We start from the raw sequence: 16,504 nt of genomic DNA on the forward strand, positions 1-16,504 counted from the left end.
TATGTGAGATTATGAAGCATTGGAGAAAAAAATGAATGAAGATTTTTAAGTAGGAAGAATTCAACATATTGTCTGTGTTTATCTAAATGGGGAGTTACATAGTGGTTATTTTAAGATTTTCTAACAGTATGAGTCATTTAAGATTTCACAGGTCCACACCAAAATAGACACAGACATAAGTCAAGCTGAATCTGAACACTCACAAATTCAGAAATAGACTGGTTAAGAAAACTTATGTTCTCTCTGAAGCATCTGTTATTATTTACTATGTATTCTTAAAGGCTGATGAAAAATATAACCATGATTGCATTTTGGAAGACAGTCATGAACAAAATTATTAGAAGACATATGGAACACAGGCATTTTAAAAGTTTACTTTCTTAGTGTGTTTACACAGGAAGAAACTTCACTAGGTTAGCCTGCTAGCTGGGACCAGAGAAGATCCATATTCTGGAGATTATTAAGGTATAGAACTTTAAAAATTGACAGATGGGTTTAGTGTCAGTGTAAGAACAAGTCATTTCTGAAAAATATATGTAAATAGGATTCATCCATAAGGAAATTCAGTATGATCGATGTTAAGATGCCGTATTACTTCATCATATATAATATCACTGCTGTGGTGTTTCTACAACAAAATTAGATGGACAGTTCAAGAACTAACCCACATGGTTTCTTGATACAACCTTAAGGAAATCATTCAGTGTGTATGTGTGTGTGTGTGTGTGTGTGTGTGTACATGTGTACATACATACATACATCATGTTTTAAATTAAGGCAACTAATTCTTTTGGCCAATGATTTTTGGTAGGAATGCTATACAAGAGAACTAAAAGTCACCTTGGAAATTTTTTATTAATGCATACTTTAAAAACATACTTTAATGCATTATTAATGCCTACTTTAAAGACAATGCATACTTAAAAAAACAAACTACATGTTTTGCAAATTAAAAAACAAAACCTCATATCAGTCTTTTTGTTATTATTTTAACCAAGTGAATGCCGTGCAAAATTGATGTAGCTGGGTCACAATTTCACTGGATTCCTGCAGTTAGCTTGTGAGGGGTTGTATAGGAAATATGTATGGCTTTTAAAAAGAGTCATCCTAAGTTTAATGTGAAACAATCTCTGCCATGTGTTCTCCCTCAATGGTCAGTTACCGCTTTTGCTATAGTGACTTCTAGTTTTCCATTTGTGTTAATTCATATTTTCTATGCTTTAGGGACATCATTCAAACATGGCAGAAACTAAGACTCACCGGCTTGGAGCAGCTCTGTCTCTGATCCCTTTAATTTTCCTCATCTCTGGAGATGAAGCAGCTTCATTTCAGCGAAACCAGCTGCTTCAGAAGGAACCAGACCTCAGACTGGAGAATGCCCAAAAGTTTCCCAGTCCTGAAATGATCAGAGCTTTGGAATACATAGAAAAACTCCGACAACAAGCTCACAAAGAAGAAAACAGCCCAGACTACAATCCCTACCAAGGTATCTCTGTTCCTCTTCAGAAGAAAGAAAATGGTGATGAAAGTCGCTTGCCCGAAAGTACAAGGGATTCTCTGAGTGAAGATGAGTGGATGAGGATAATACTTGAAGCTTTGAGACAGGCCGAAAATGAGCCTCAGTCTGCACCAAAAGAAAAGCCCTATGCTTTGAATTCAGAAAAGAACTTTCCAATGGACATGCCTGATGATTACGAGACTCAACCATGGCCAGAGAGGAAGCTTAAGCACATGCGATTCCCTCCTATGTATGAAGAGAATTCCAGGGATAACCCCTTTAAACGCACAAATGAAATAGTGGAGGAACAATATACTCCTCAAAGTCTTGCCACACTAGAATCTGTGTTCCAAGAGCTAGGGAAACTGACAGGACCAAACCAGAAGCGTGAGAGAGTTGACGAGGAGCAAAAACTTTATACAGATGATGAAGATAGTATCTACAAGGCCAATAACATTGCCTATGAAGATGTGGTTGGGGGAGAAGATTGGAACCCAGTAGAAGAAAAAATAGAGAGCCAAACCCAGGAAGAGGTAAGAGACAGCAAGGAGAATATAGAAAAAAATGATCCAATCAATGAAGAAATGAAGCGTTCAGGGCAGCTGGGCCTCGAGGATGAAGATCTCCGGAAAGAGAGTAAAGACCAACTCTCAGATGATGTCTCCAAAGTAATTGCCTATCTGAGAAGGTTAGTGAATGCTGCAGGCAGTGGGAGGGCACAGAATGGGCAAGGCGGGGAAAGAGCAACCAGGCTTTTTGAGAAACCACTTGATTCTCAGTCTATTTATCAGCTGATTGAAATCTCAAGGAATTTACAGATACCCCCTGAAGACTTAATTGACATGCTCAAAACTGGAGAGAAGCCAAATGGATCGGTGGAACCCGAGCAGGAGGTTGAACTTCCTGTTGACCTAGATGACATCTCAGAGGTTGACGGAGACCGTCCAGATGCTTTCCCAAACAAAATGCTCTCCAAGAATGGTTATTCCAAAACGCCCGGTCGTGCTGTGGCACAGGCCCTACCAGAGGGGCTAACTGTTGAGGACATTTTAAGTCTTTTAGGGATGGAAAATGCAGCAAACCAAAAGCCTCCATATGTTTCCAGTCAGTATAACCGAGAGAAAGTTTTGCCCAGGCTCCCCTACGGTCCTGGAAGATCTGGAGCGAACCAGCTTCCCAAAGGTGCGTGGATGCCAGATGTTGAGAACAGACAAATGGCATATGAAAACCTGAGTGACAAGGATCAAGAATTAGGAGAGTACTTGGCCAGGATGCTAGTGAAATACCCTGAGATCATGAATTCAAACCAGGTGAAGCGAGTTCCAAGTCAAGTCTCCCCTGAAGATAACCAACAGGAAGAGGACCAAATTGAGCAGGCCATCAAAGAGCAGTTGAATCAAGGTAGCTCTCAAGAGACTGAAAGACTGGCATCGGTAAGCAAAAGGCTCCCTGTGGGGCCCCCAAAGAATGATGATACCCCAAACAGACAGTACTTGGATGAAGATCTGTTAATGAAAGTGCTGGAATACCTCAACCAAGAAAAGGTAGAAAAGGGAAGGGAGCATATTGCTAAGAGAGCAATGGAAAATATGTAAGAGTTTTCATCAATTGCCCTACTTTCTTCCTCGAACCCCAAGAAAACCCCAACATTTCTCTTTAGTGTGTTGACTTCTATCCTGTTAACACTGTAATATCTTTAAATGATATAAAGGCAGATGATTCCATTTCACTGGGGTATCTGCTTCACTTATTCTGAGTTGTTCTCTTGTGTATGGATATGTGTCAATGTTATGACTTCTGGATAAAAATTAATCATATCCCTTAATCAAGAAAGATATGTGTGATAGTGTTTAATAGTGTATTTAATGGCTGTGGCCTTGTTGATGCTCACATATTATAAAGAGTGTCCTATAATTCTCTGGAAAGTTTTTAATAATTATTGAATTATTTTGTTACTGTCTGTAGTGTTTTGTGAAGTATTGGATCAAAAAAATAAAGCATTATAAATATATAGTTTTATTCATAAGGCCTTTTCTATTGTGTGTTTTATTGTTGATTAATAAATGTTATTTCTCGACAACTGTGGACTATTCATTCTGGAAAGCCAGAGACAGCGACTATGGAGCACAAAGAGAAATTCCTTACCTTCCACTGCCAACCCAGGTAAGAAATAAGAGCAAACGTATTATTATGCTGCATGCTTATAGAATGCAAATCCTCCAACAGCCCAGAGCTTACTGCTTGCCTATGGCTTTTCTCATATATATGACTTATGGAATAAGCCTTTTACTGTCATAGTTAGACCTTGTACCCCTGATTTATAAATAAATAAATACACTTAAGTCTTCCAGACCCATAACCAGCATTAAAAAAAAAAACACAAACAAACAAACAAACACACCGTGTTCAGGCCAATCAGAAATAACTACAGACTTGGAAGCAACTTACCTATTTCCAAATCACTCTGGTCCTCAGAAGACAAGGCTAATGCCTCTTTTGTATGATTTGAGAAGGGCTAAAGGACCCCCGGACCGTCAGGTAAGTGAATGGGCACAGGAACGGTGGAAAACATCAGCTGCCCTCTCTTTTGCCGCTGGTTCTTGAGAAAATCCTGAGTGGGCTAGGCAGTGTCTACTTGTTACAATGTGTATCACGTTGGGAGAGTGATATCAGCATTCAGCCTGCTAACAGATCAACAGGGAATCAACACCAATAGCAAAAACAGCAACCGCAAGAAAATATATACGGCCACAAAATAGTCATAGTTGTAAAAGAAACAAGGAAATAAGTAATTACTATTTACTGAATGTTTATAATGCACCAGGCCCCAAACACTTGACCTCATTTAGTCTGTACTGTAACGTTGTCAAGGGTCTCTTATTATCCTTCTTTTTACATCAGGGAAGGCAAAACTCAGAAAGGTAAAATAACTTTCCCAAAGACTTGATTTTATGAGTTACCAAAGCCTGGTTTCTTCACCACTTCACTACTTTGCCTCTATGGGAAGTGCCCTATCAGCTGAGTTGGGGCTTTGGAGGCTGGTGAGAGGATGGTGAGAGGCTCATGAGGATCTAGTATCAGTTATTTCCAAGTGAGGGCACTTGTGGTGTGGTGTGGTATGTGTGTGTGTGTGTGTGTGTGTGTGTGTGTGCACACGCATGCCAGGTGTAGGGAGGGGAGGCAACCCTTGAATGGTCAGAAGGCAATGAGAAGGCCTGTATACCTTAGGGAAAACACAGAATACAGGTTTTTCTTCTTTACAATTTTGTCCAGATGTCCTTCCCTTCCCTTCCCTTCCCTTCCCTTCCCTTCCCTTCCCTTCCCTTCCCTTCCCTTCCCTTCCCTTCCTTTCCCTTTCCTTCCCTTCCTTTCCCTTTCCTTTCCTTTCCTTTCCTTTTTTCTGTTTTCTTTTCTTTTCCTTTTCTTCTTCTTCTTTCTTCTTCTTCTTCTTCTTCTTCTTCTTCTTCTTCTTCTTCTTCTGAGAAAGAATTGAGAGACAGACAGGCAGAGGGAGAAGGAGAAAGACTCTTAAACAGGCTCCATGTGGGGCTCAATATCATGACTGGGTGATTGTGACCTGAGCCAAAATCTGGAGTCAGATGCTTAACTGACTGAGGCCATCCAGGTGCCCCCCAGACTCTTTTCTAATGATCACACAAATTTGTGTAATTCTGGAATCCGTTAAGTGGAAGAGACCTTTGTGGTAAATTGTCTCTACAGTGTTTCTAATTAATAATTAGTTAGTACTCAATTCTCTACCCCACATCTTTCAAAATAGAGAGTTACAAACTTAGCAGACAGTATTATGGGGAGATCCAGGATATTTGGGTAGTTTAAGGTCTAGGTACAGTCTATACGTCATGCTTGTCGGATGTCCACATATATCTTCTGCCCTTTGTATATTTTCTTCAACTTCTTGTTTCATGCAACAAGCCACTCTTGGTATCCTAAATCAACCCTGTGACTATTCCCAGGCCAGCCTTAAGCAGGAATGAGAACTTGGCACATGTCTCCACCCAACAGAAATGCCCTCACTGTGATGTTTGGACATTCTACCCAGAGGTTAGGAATTGAGCCCAAGTTAACTGAGATGATAACAGCTGATGAGTCTCCCGGCTGGGATTTATACACAAATCAGGGGGGATGTCAAACCCTGTACTCGTTTTGCTACAACATGGTACTTCTTTCTTAAAGTCTCAGACTTGAAATTCCGTGATTCTCTAAGGATGACGTTGCAGGCATCAGGAGTGGCCATTGGGGAGCTACTTGAATTTTGGATGTCTAGTCTTTGCCTGACTTCTCTCCAACACCAGCCAGCAAGCATCTCTGCCTTTTTGCAGCACCATCGTATCCCCAGCTACTGAGTCATCAGACTAATTTCTGATCCAAATATTTTTTTTTTTTGTAAGTGCTTTAGTACATTGCTCACTAGCATAAGAAAGAAAGCTCTAAGTACCATTTAAGGATGTAAATGACAAATCAGTTGGAAGTAGAGTAACACAACCCCTTTCCCTGCCTAGAAGCTTCCTTCAGCAGAAGTCAGGGAGTAGCTTGAACCCTCCAAAGAGATGCCCTCTGCAGGCTCCCACTGCAAGGAGGAAAAAACTGCCTGGGCACTAAGACTGCACCCCTGATAGAAGTCCATATCTCCCTCAGGAGTCAGATAGGAGCTTAGCAATCTCTATGCTCTTGCCAAGATCTCCACTACCAACCTTAGCACTCAAGGTTGCTCCACCCTACCCCACCTTGGGGACAATCAGGACTAATGTGACTGTGCCTTTTATGACAAAACTTCCAAGTCATTCCTCATTTCCCACACTCAAACCCCACTATACCTTGTATATCACCTTTTTTGGATCCCAGTTCCTACTCTTTCCCATATTCTACAACATTTTTTATTATGTCCTTTTTTAAAAAAAATTTATTTTTGAGAGAGAGAAAAAGTCTGAGCAGGGGAGGGGCAGAAAGAGAGGGAGACAGAAGATCCCAAGCAGGCTCCACACTGTCAGCACAGAGCCCGACGGGGGCTTGAACTCACAAACCGATGAGATCATGACTTGGACCAAAATCAAGAGTTGGAGGCTTAACCAACTAAGCCCCTATTATGTTGTTTGATACTCAAGGTGAGTCATCAGCAAAATCCCCTGCATCCTCAACCTCTTCTCTGAGTATTCTCTTTGCGTCCTTGCTCTAAAGGAAGCTTACCCCTCCTTTGAAGTTGCCACTGTCCCTGAAACTCTTCCTTGTTCCTTTTGTTGCTTATGGAGCAATTATTTTTCAACTTTTTTTGAGGGGGGGTGTATATTATTAGTGAAAATAATCTTAGATGCAAGTGAATGTAAAACCAATTCAAACGAGATGTAGTAAAAACATGAATTAAAGAGAGGGTCACAAAATCCCAGTAAAGGTCATGCTAAAATGTGGGGACATCCAGAATAGCCAGAATAATGGCCTTTTAAAAAATGAAATATATTTGACACATAGCACTGTTTAAAGTCAAGGTGTACCACATATTGATTTTGTACTTTGAAAAAAATTTTTTTAATGTTTATTTATTTTTGAGAGAGAGAGAGAGAGAGAGAGAGAGCAGGGGAGGGGCAGAGAGAGAGGGAGACCCAGAATCCGAAGCAGGCTCCAGGTTCTGAGCTGTCGGCACAGAGCCCGACGCGGGGCTTAAACTCGTGAACCACGAGAGATCATGACCTGAGCAGAAGTCGGACGCTTGACCGACTGAGCTACCCAGACACCCCTGAGTTAGTATTTTGGATGTTAAGTCTCACTAAGGACCCACCCCTTACTCCCTGCTTTTGGGTTCATCAGGTGCTCTGTGTCATTTCCCCTCACTCATCAAAGACAGCAACTCCTGCTCACTTCCCTCTGTTCAGCCCTGCTCCTTCATAATACTTGTCAATTTCAATATCCCTGAAGATGATCTTTCCAGCCCTTTCCAGGCACCATCCCCCATCAGCTGTTTACTTGCCTGTCTTTTTCTTACCAAAAACTGTGACCTACCTTAAATCTAAATCCTAAAAATTTCACTCTATATTTCCAGCGCACTTCCTGTAGTAGCTTAGTTCCCATAACCGCCCACACCACCCAAGAAATGTTATCCATGGATCCTCCCATCTTTCCACACTCTCCCATCCCTTTTATTCTTCACCACCACCCACTTTGCCAATCTTAATTTTCGTGGCTCATCATTATACTTCTCAAATCATTCTTACCTGCCTCTGGTCTCTCACGTTTCATTGTAAATTCTTTGTTAGTCCAGGAATTCTAGTTAAGTCCAATCCTTTACCAGCTCTTACCTTCTTGCCCACAACTGAACACAGCAGGAGAAAGACACACAACCACGCTGACTGATTTCACTTTAAATTCATGCCTACTGCCCTTAAATGGTCCACAACGCTGTGCTGGAATTCGAACATACCTAGGCTCTTTCCTCTTAGACAATAATTTCATACTTTCCCTCTGTCCAAAAATATTCAACCCTTTCTCCACACTCCATATGCACATGGTTATCTAGTTTCCTGTTTCACTGAGGAAAATGAAGCCGTCTGAAGAGGTCTACAGACTCCCTGTAGACCTACCTGCCTCCCTCTGTGGCGATACATTCCCTGCTTTCCTGTTCTTGTGGGTAACTAAGTCTTTATTAACCTTTCCATTTGTGCACTCAATTCTGCCCTCTTGCTTACTTGAGAAACTGGCTTCAGAAATTCTCCCCTTTTTTGTGCATCCCCTTTGTCCTCTCTACTGAATGATCTTCATCAGCATACAAATAGATCGCAATTTCTTTCATCTGCAAAGCCAACAAAACAAATAAAGAAGCAGACAAAAACCTCTCCTGACCCCGCGTTCCCTTACACCTGCTGCTTCATGTCTGTTCTTCGCTTTACAGAAGAACGCTTTCAAGAGTTGTGTGCCCTTAGCCAAATTCTCTTCTCACATCTCAAACCCCTTTCAGCCAGGTTTTTGCCCCAACTTCTCCACAGAAATGGCTCCTGTTGAGATCAGCAATGACTTTCATGCCAAGTGTGTTGATCAATTCCAAGTCCTTATCTAACTTGTTCTAGCAGCATTCGGCACTGTTAAACACCTTCTTTTCTTGGTGTCCAGGCCACTGTGCATGTGTGGCTCTCCTTCTACTTCATTGGTTACTCTTTCTCTCATCCTTGACTGTCCCTTTTTTAATCTCTTCACCCTCCGAACATTGGAGGCCCAGCCATCAGACCTTGGAACCCTTCTCTTTTCTGTCTGCACTCATTCCTTAGGTGCAGTATGTCCAGCCCGTTACGTTACTCTGAACTCCACACCCATTAGTTCAACTGTCTAGACGATATCCGCATTGGATGTCCAATAGGTATCTTATATGTAATTGGGACCTGGTTTCCCACTCCTTGACAAATTTCCAGCTCCTTTCACAGACTTTTCTGTCTGACTTCACACCAAAACCCATGGTTTAGTCCTTGACTCTTCTCTTTATCTTATAAGTCATTCATGAACTGGCATCCAATCCTGTTGTCTCAACTTCAAAACATATCCACTCTGTCTTCTTACCACCTCACTATTACCAACATGCTACGAACCATGATCATCTCTCACCTGGGTTATTGGAATATCCTCCTATTGGTTTTCCCTGCTTCCACACTCCTTTCACTGCAATCTAAATACAGCAACCAACAGGAGCCAATTATAATCCAGATCAGACAATACTCAAGAGTGAGAGCCAAAGTTACTGCGATGATCTACAGGCATCTATACGGTCTGGCTCTGAACCCATTTCCTAGTACTCTCCCTATTATGCCCTCCCTTCCACCTGCACCGGCCTCCTCACAGTTCCTTGAATAGGCCAAGCATACGCCCCCTCCCCCCAAGACTTTTGCATTTACTGTTTCCTCTTTCAGAAGTGCTATTTCCCCTAAATAACTGCCTAAGTTTCTCCCTTACCTTTTTCAAGTCTGTTGTGCCAATATTTACTTCTCAATGCCACTCTTCCTCAAATGTCAACTCCTACACGCTTTTCCTGTCTCCATTCCTTGCTTGACCCTTTCTCTTTACCACTCACTGCAGCTAGCATTCTTAATTACAGTGTTATCTTACATACTGCCCACTCCTCCACCGCTAGAAGGTGATCTCCTTGAGGGCAGCTATTGTTTGTTTCTCCATTCTTGCACCTCTAGCTCCCTAGATTCGTAACTGGAACATAGGAAGTGCAGAAAAACTAGTTATCGATGCAATTAATGATTTGGGAATGTGGACCAAAAATCTTGAACAGTAAAACAAGGTAAATCCTTGTTGAAAGAATAGAGAAACCTCAATTCTATTGCATCAATACAGATTCAAGGCCCATTTAAAATGTTTATAGAATGAAATTCATGAAATAAAATTCCTGATCCAGATTTCAATATCCTCTTCTACCAAGCCTTTTATCTTTGCCTGAAGGGAACGTAGCAGGGGTCTGGAAGCTCAGTTACCTTTGTGACTTAGGAAGGGATGGATAGAAGTTGTCAGCTTGTGACAAGTGGGTCCAGTTTTTTTTTTTTTTTTCTAACTTAAGCATTATCTGAAGGGCCTATGCCATGATTAGGCAATCCTCTAAGATGGCGTAGTTTTCCAGCACTACGAAATTATAGCGATTTTGGTATTTTTATCAATATAGGTGAAAATTATAGTTATTGTACCCCTTAGAAGAGAAAGATTACTGTTATTAGAAATGCTATGGAGATTAGTCACATGCTGGCCTAAGCTATGCCAGCATGAATGCATAGCTACCACAGCTAATGGTATTTATGCTGTGACTATTATTTCTTGACGGTTGGAAGGCTAGGACACCCCATGGGTTTTGCTCAGGGAACTTCTGAAGGTTGAGAAGAACCAGGGATTGAAAAGCCAGTGGAGTTTTCCTGGAGAGCTGAAGCCTTTTGATTTGGAACAAAGATGGCAATTTGTCTGCAAGTGTTCAGACAGTATCTGCCTTCTAGAGGGTTTATTGAAACAATCTTCGGCAAGTTTTTCTGGATGGCTAAACCCACATGTGTATTTATAGTTAATTTTCATATCATTTACATATGCCTATATCCACTCTGTCTACTGTTCTCAGCACATTTGCAAGTAAAAAATGCATTGTTGATACTTTTGAGGTTTGTCCTTTTGTCAGACTCTTTTTTTTCCCCCTTGAAGTCCTCTCTTTAATCATTATCACTGACGTGACTTCTGGACATCACTGGGAAAGAGTGGGTGGTGGGGTGGAAGGACTGGATGAAGAATGGGCTACAGAATCTGTGCTTAAGACATAATTATGGAATAGCCCCTTGCTTCTTCCTTTTACTCCAATACGTATTTATATCTTGATGCTTTTGCTTCCTCAGTCTGATGGACTCTTCCAATATCGTAGTCCTTCTTCAAGGTTTAATGGACACGATGCCGCCTCCATGAAGAGTTTACTGATTATTCCTCTTCCTCGGTTCTCACGGTGATTTTCTCTTACCTTCACTGCAATGTTTATTTCTCTTGTTGGCCACATAGCCACGGTTAGTCATGTTGACCTGTCTGCCTCATCTGTTGAATTGTAAGCTCTGAAGTTAGGAAACTGCTCTGAATATCCTCTCAATATCCTCTACAGTGCCCAACCTCTGGCTCTTTCCAGGGAACTACTCAGTAGACACGTGGTGGATACATGAGCAGATGTTATTAAGCACACTTTCTTCTTTGTTGTCTTGTGCTTTATGAAGTCTCCCCAGGTGTTCCTGTACCCCCCAGCTCACTTAATAGAAAGGAGTGACATGAGTTGTCTGCTGTGCATCCCACATGGTCATCTGAGGGGACTCTGACCTAGATGTTTTCAGCACATCTGAAATCTCAGAATGCTGCCACGGGTTATGCTTTAAAGAGGATCTTATTTAACATTTGGCCTAAATTGAGGTTGAGCCCAATCCTAGATTCCCACATGGGCATCTCTTTTTAGCTGACATTTTTCTAACCCTGACATCTAGAGACACTCAAGAGCTTGCTATGTTAAACAACTAAATTTTCACACATGTATTACAGGGTGAGTTTGGACCACCACACAATACTCTAGCTTTTCTAATGTTGACTGGTGTATCAATTCCAAGCTTAAACACCATTCAACTTTCAATTCTAGAAAGTCCTCTGACCTACCTAATGCATTGGAACGTTTTCTTGGAAGAGGCTCTCAGGATAATACACAAAACAAAACTGAAGAAAATTCTGGCTTTGCTCTTTTATTTGGCCGGGCACTTAATCTACCTGGATCTGAGGTAGGGATTATGCTTACCTTTAGGGCTATCGCAAGGATTTATCGGTAAAATGTGTGAAAATCGGTAAAGCGGTTTACAGTGCCCAGAACAAAATAGTTTCTAGATATAAGGCAGAACTTCCCAATCAATTAATCAACAACTATTATTAACTGTATGCATTGTTGCAACCTAGTATCAGACATTATGTAGAAAGAGGGATATAAGGGATGTGCGTAATGTATTTCTACAAAAATAGACCATGTTGTGAAAGCACTTTCCCTCCATTTACAAACAGGATTATGTCCCATGCTGCAGCTATTTTAGGAAAGTGCTTTGTGATGAAGCAACAAATTCTGATTCCATCTGTCATGGGTTCCAATTTAACTGGGGCCATTTCACGGGAATTGAAATGTTCAGAAGCCTGTAGGTGGCATAAACCAACACTTCAGGTTTATTTTCAGCTTAAAATCCCGATCCATGCTAATGTTCTGGGAAAACTGATGATATCAAGTTCCAATGTCATATGATTGTCCTTTCTACACACTGCCCCAAATCCCATCTTTTCTCTTTTAGAATGAATTTTCAAAGAGATGATAAAGCCTTCAATTTTCCTTTTATTTGTTCTCTACATTCAGATGATGTGATGATAAGTTAACCGCTATAGGCTTTACATGAATATCTAACAAACACAAGGTTTTTAAAATGTAATATAGATTTTAAAAGAAGCAACAGAATCATTCCTTCCCGGTCTTTCCATTCGTAGGCACTGTGCAGTGAACTGACTAAAAAATAAATAAGGCAGAAGCCCATTTCCTCTCTCCCTTAGTGATAATCCCACAGTCTCAATTCAGTCTGAACCAACAGGTTGCTATGGCAGCAGGAGAGTCAGGGTTACGGCACTGAACGCTTCTGCAATGTGAAATCAGCACAGTGCACGAGGTACTCCAAAATTCATGAGACTGGGGGAAGCAATTTTGTGCTTTAAACTCCAGGCTTTCTGCATCTTTAAGAAAATGAAAATAAGAAGGTGGAGGTGCCAATCTGAGCCTCTGTGGTGGCTTTGCAGCCTTTCCAAAGTTTTAGATGAAGCAAGCACGATCTGTGCTTTTTATTTATTGAGCTTGAGATTTGATTCTGATAAGACTCGTTATTAAAGGAAAGTTACAGGTACACAAAAATGAAGAAGAGTTTCTAATTTTGCGTTCTGCATTTCTATTCATTTCCAGTGAGAGCTAATCTAAAGGTTTAATTTAAAAAAATATAAATGTTCAGGTATACTCAGGCTGTATTATATAACTGGAAACCTTGAAGCACAGAATTCAGTACCATAGAAAATATTCTCTTTGGAGTCTATCCTCCTTATGTGAAAAATACCTTTTTAATAGGATATGTGTAAATATTTGTGATATATGATATATATGTGATAATGTATGTGAATACATATTATATACATGTACATAATATATGTTCGTTAAAAAGGCATTGTTCACATAATGAATAGACACATGGGATGCACTCCCCATATGTTAGTCTTACAAGTATCCATATGTAAATATACATAAGCATACTGATAATTTATTCTCCATAGTTAAAATCTTAATAAGTTGAATGATTGCTGCTATCACCTACTATGCCCTCTCCCTTCTTTCTTCATATGGAATGATTCTCTCCCCTTTATCTGGCTGAAATAGTAACCTGCATCCTATGGATGAAGCTGTGACTATAAATTAAAGAAACATAGCTGCAAAGAGAGAGGTAAGCCAGCAGATCAGCTTGATTTCATAATTTCACAGTTTCTTCTTATTTGCCGTAACCTTTGAGTATTTGGGAACGAGGGGTGCATTAGGGCGGGAGATGTGTGGTGGTTTGGCCATTCTGAAACCACATACCGCCATGGAGATGCTCCAATAGGGATTTCAGGGGAGGAAGGATGTTGCACCATGATGTTTCATACCTCGGCGACCTGTCAGATACCATTGCTTCCATCTGGGTGGCCCTCCGTCTTGTCTTTCGGTCAAGCTTTTGCTCAATCTTTGAGATGCAACTTTGTGAAAGCTTTTCAGATATTGCTTTATTTTATGTCCCTCACTGTACACCCTGCCTTCACCATCCTCCCAGAGTTAGTCTTTTTCTCCTTTGTGGTGACTATTCCTTCAACAGTACCTGCCGCCTGCTGTCATAATTAATCTGCTTATGAGTAACTCTGTGATAAAATACTGAATCTCTTGAGCACAGGGAACAGGGAAGAGTAGTGAAAAACTATGTATTTGTCGGCTTTTGAATGCTCAGCATCCCGCTTCCTCTTTCCTCTGGTCACACCCCACACGTTGCTTTGGGGACTGTTTCTCCACATATCCTGTATATGTGTTGGGCCTAGTAACTGTGGCACCTCCCCACTTGCAACCACAAAGCCATGTGGAGTTTGATCAATCATGGTACCCCATCCTCTTGTTTTTGTGATGGCTCAGGGACAGGCATGTGATCCCAGCCAGGCTAATTAGAGCTTTTCCCCTAAGAATTTATTGGACTGCCAGGCCCAAGGCCATGAAGGACACGACAGACAGAGGAATGTGTCCCAAAGGAGCTGAGATGAGACGTAATGTACCAGGGCCACTTATTAATTTCTGACAAACCTAGAGAGATCACACTGTGAGTTAGACCAGCCTGGAAAACCAGCAGGGCAAACGGCCTTCGGTTGGACAAGTGACATCATCCCACAATGCCAGTAGAGTGTTCCAGAAAGCAGACCCTGAGATGGAAACAGGGGTGTAAAATGTTTCTTGGGTGCTATGTCTTAAAGTAAAAGGAAGCGTTGGTCTGCACTCTTGAGAGCTTCCTGGGTAAAATCTGAAACTGATCTCGGTACATGGAGGGCAAGGAGAGACTGAAGGAAGAGGCTGATCACTCCAGACTGGCAGATGGCAGGTTTGATAAGCAAGGAAACTTACATCCGAGGCTTGTCCTGGGCAGTTGCAAGATGAGTAGGTCCCTACATCTGCCTGCCAGAATCGTAAAGGATTCTATAGAGACCTTGATTCTGTTCAGTCACATTCACTCTGGATGGTCTCAATAACACCTTCCGCTCTCAAGGCCATGTCCTGGGAACAGCTCCCACTGAGGCAACTGTGGGAAAAGCATACATCCTAAGGGCAGGGGAGGGAGGGAGGAGCCTCTGATCGCTGAGTACACTTGACCTCTCAACTACCTCCTCCAACAGGGCGGAAACAGGATGGGCAGGGGAATCTGTGAGACTGAGATATAGACATGGAAGTCACTGCTGGTCCAGTGAGACACTCCAGAGCAAGGCTTGTCTGTTAGCTTAGTCCTGCATGGGCAGCAATGGCCAGCACCCTATACCTTCTTGCTCTTGCACTGGCAGGAGGCCACCACAAGAAGACCATGGCTAGGTTATCATAACAGTCCCTTGCTCAGACATTGGTCGAAGCCACCCAAGAACAGCATGACGCCAGCTTGAAAGTTGAGGCAGACTCTGAAGGAGCTAATTGTTGGAGGCTCTCAGCTGATCTCTGACACCAGGGCAGAATTGTGTCTTGAAGCAGGATTTGAGAGATGCACCTCCACCTCTGCAACATGGAGACCGGAGGGAGACGATGACATCGCTTCGGAGGACCCCAATTCTTTCCTGGGTTTCCTAGAGCACTTGGGCCTTCCCCTACCTCTTGCCTTATAGACCAGACACTACTTTAAGGAGAAACTCTGGGGAGATGGGAGAATATCTCAATGATCCCGTAGTTGTAACACATTGAAGGCTATTTCCTGAAAAGCCTTTATTTTTTTTAGTTTGTTTGTTTATGTATGTATGTATGTATGCATGTAGATGTCACGCACATGTGGGTGGGGGAGAGATAGAAAGAGAGGGAGAGAGAGAGAGAGAGAATCCCAAACATCAGCGCAGAGCCCAATACGGGGCTTGATCTCATGAACCGTGCGGTCGAGACCTGGGCTGAAATCAAGAGTTGAACACTTAACCAACTGAGCGACCCAGGCCCATGTATGCATGTATTCAGGCACGTGTATCCAGATGCCAGGGGCAGGGGAGAGACTGAAGAGCCTTAAATGATTGTATTGGACATTAGTCTAATTTGTTTTTCTTGTAATCCGGCGATCAGGGTTCAGGAGGATGAGTGGGATAGTTATAGGCAAAATAAAGATTTTATATGTAAATGCAAGTTAAATTTTGTGACCCTGCCATTACTGTGATCACTGTTGGAATTATAATGTGCTGCCTGCAAATGGCTACAAAAATAGCACTTTTTAAACACCTTTTTTATTTTTTTGGCCATGAGTTTGTGCAAAGTACTTCCAGGAGATGGCTATTTTTAAGATTTTACTTGTCGGTTTTTTTTGTTTGTTTTTTTGTTTTTGTTTTTCGTTTTTTTTGGTGGTTGCAAGTGTTGTGGGAAAGAGGAAAAAAAATGCTACTCCCTATTGCTTTCTTCTCATAATATGTTTCTTCCCATGCATATGTATTGTAAATCAAGAACCAAGTGTAAGAAAGAGAATGGGGTCTTTGCAGTAACAGCCTATTGGATGGACTCTCGTCTGAGAATTTCAGAGCAATGCAATTGATTGATTGCACGGCACAGATCGTGGCTCACGTATTCTTATTGGATGTCAGGACACAGCGACACTTCGACAGCCTGGGTGTCGACTCTGTCACGATTGCAGCCACCCCAAGCTCAGGAGTCATGTGACTACCTCGAACTGCAGGAGAAATCATAGCAGGTTA

General features: G+C 41.8%; 1 protein-coding gene across 1 annotated transcript; it reads left to right on the forward strand.

Annotated features, from left to right (window-relative positions):
* The first annotated feature begins 1,229 nt into the window (after positions 1-1,229).
* On the forward strand, positions 1,230-3,509 carry SCG2 (secretogranin II). The gene has a single exon (XM_058703301.1). It carries the CDS (start codon positions 1,240-1,242, stop codon positions 3,091-3,093), a length of 1,854 nt encoding a protein of 617 aa, XP_058559284.1. The 5' UTR covers positions 1,230-1,239; the 3' UTR covers positions 3,094-3,509.
* The last annotated feature ends 12,995 nt before the right edge of the window (positions 3,510-16,504 follow it).

This window comes from Neofelis nebulosa, chromosome 2 (genome assembly GCF_028018385.1).
Source record: "Neofelis nebulosa isolate mNeoNeb1 chromosome 2, mNeoNeb1.pri, whole genome shotgun sequence".
NCBI classification, from domain to species: Eukaryota; Metazoa; Chordata; class Mammalia; order Carnivora; family Felidae; genus Neofelis; species Neofelis nebulosa.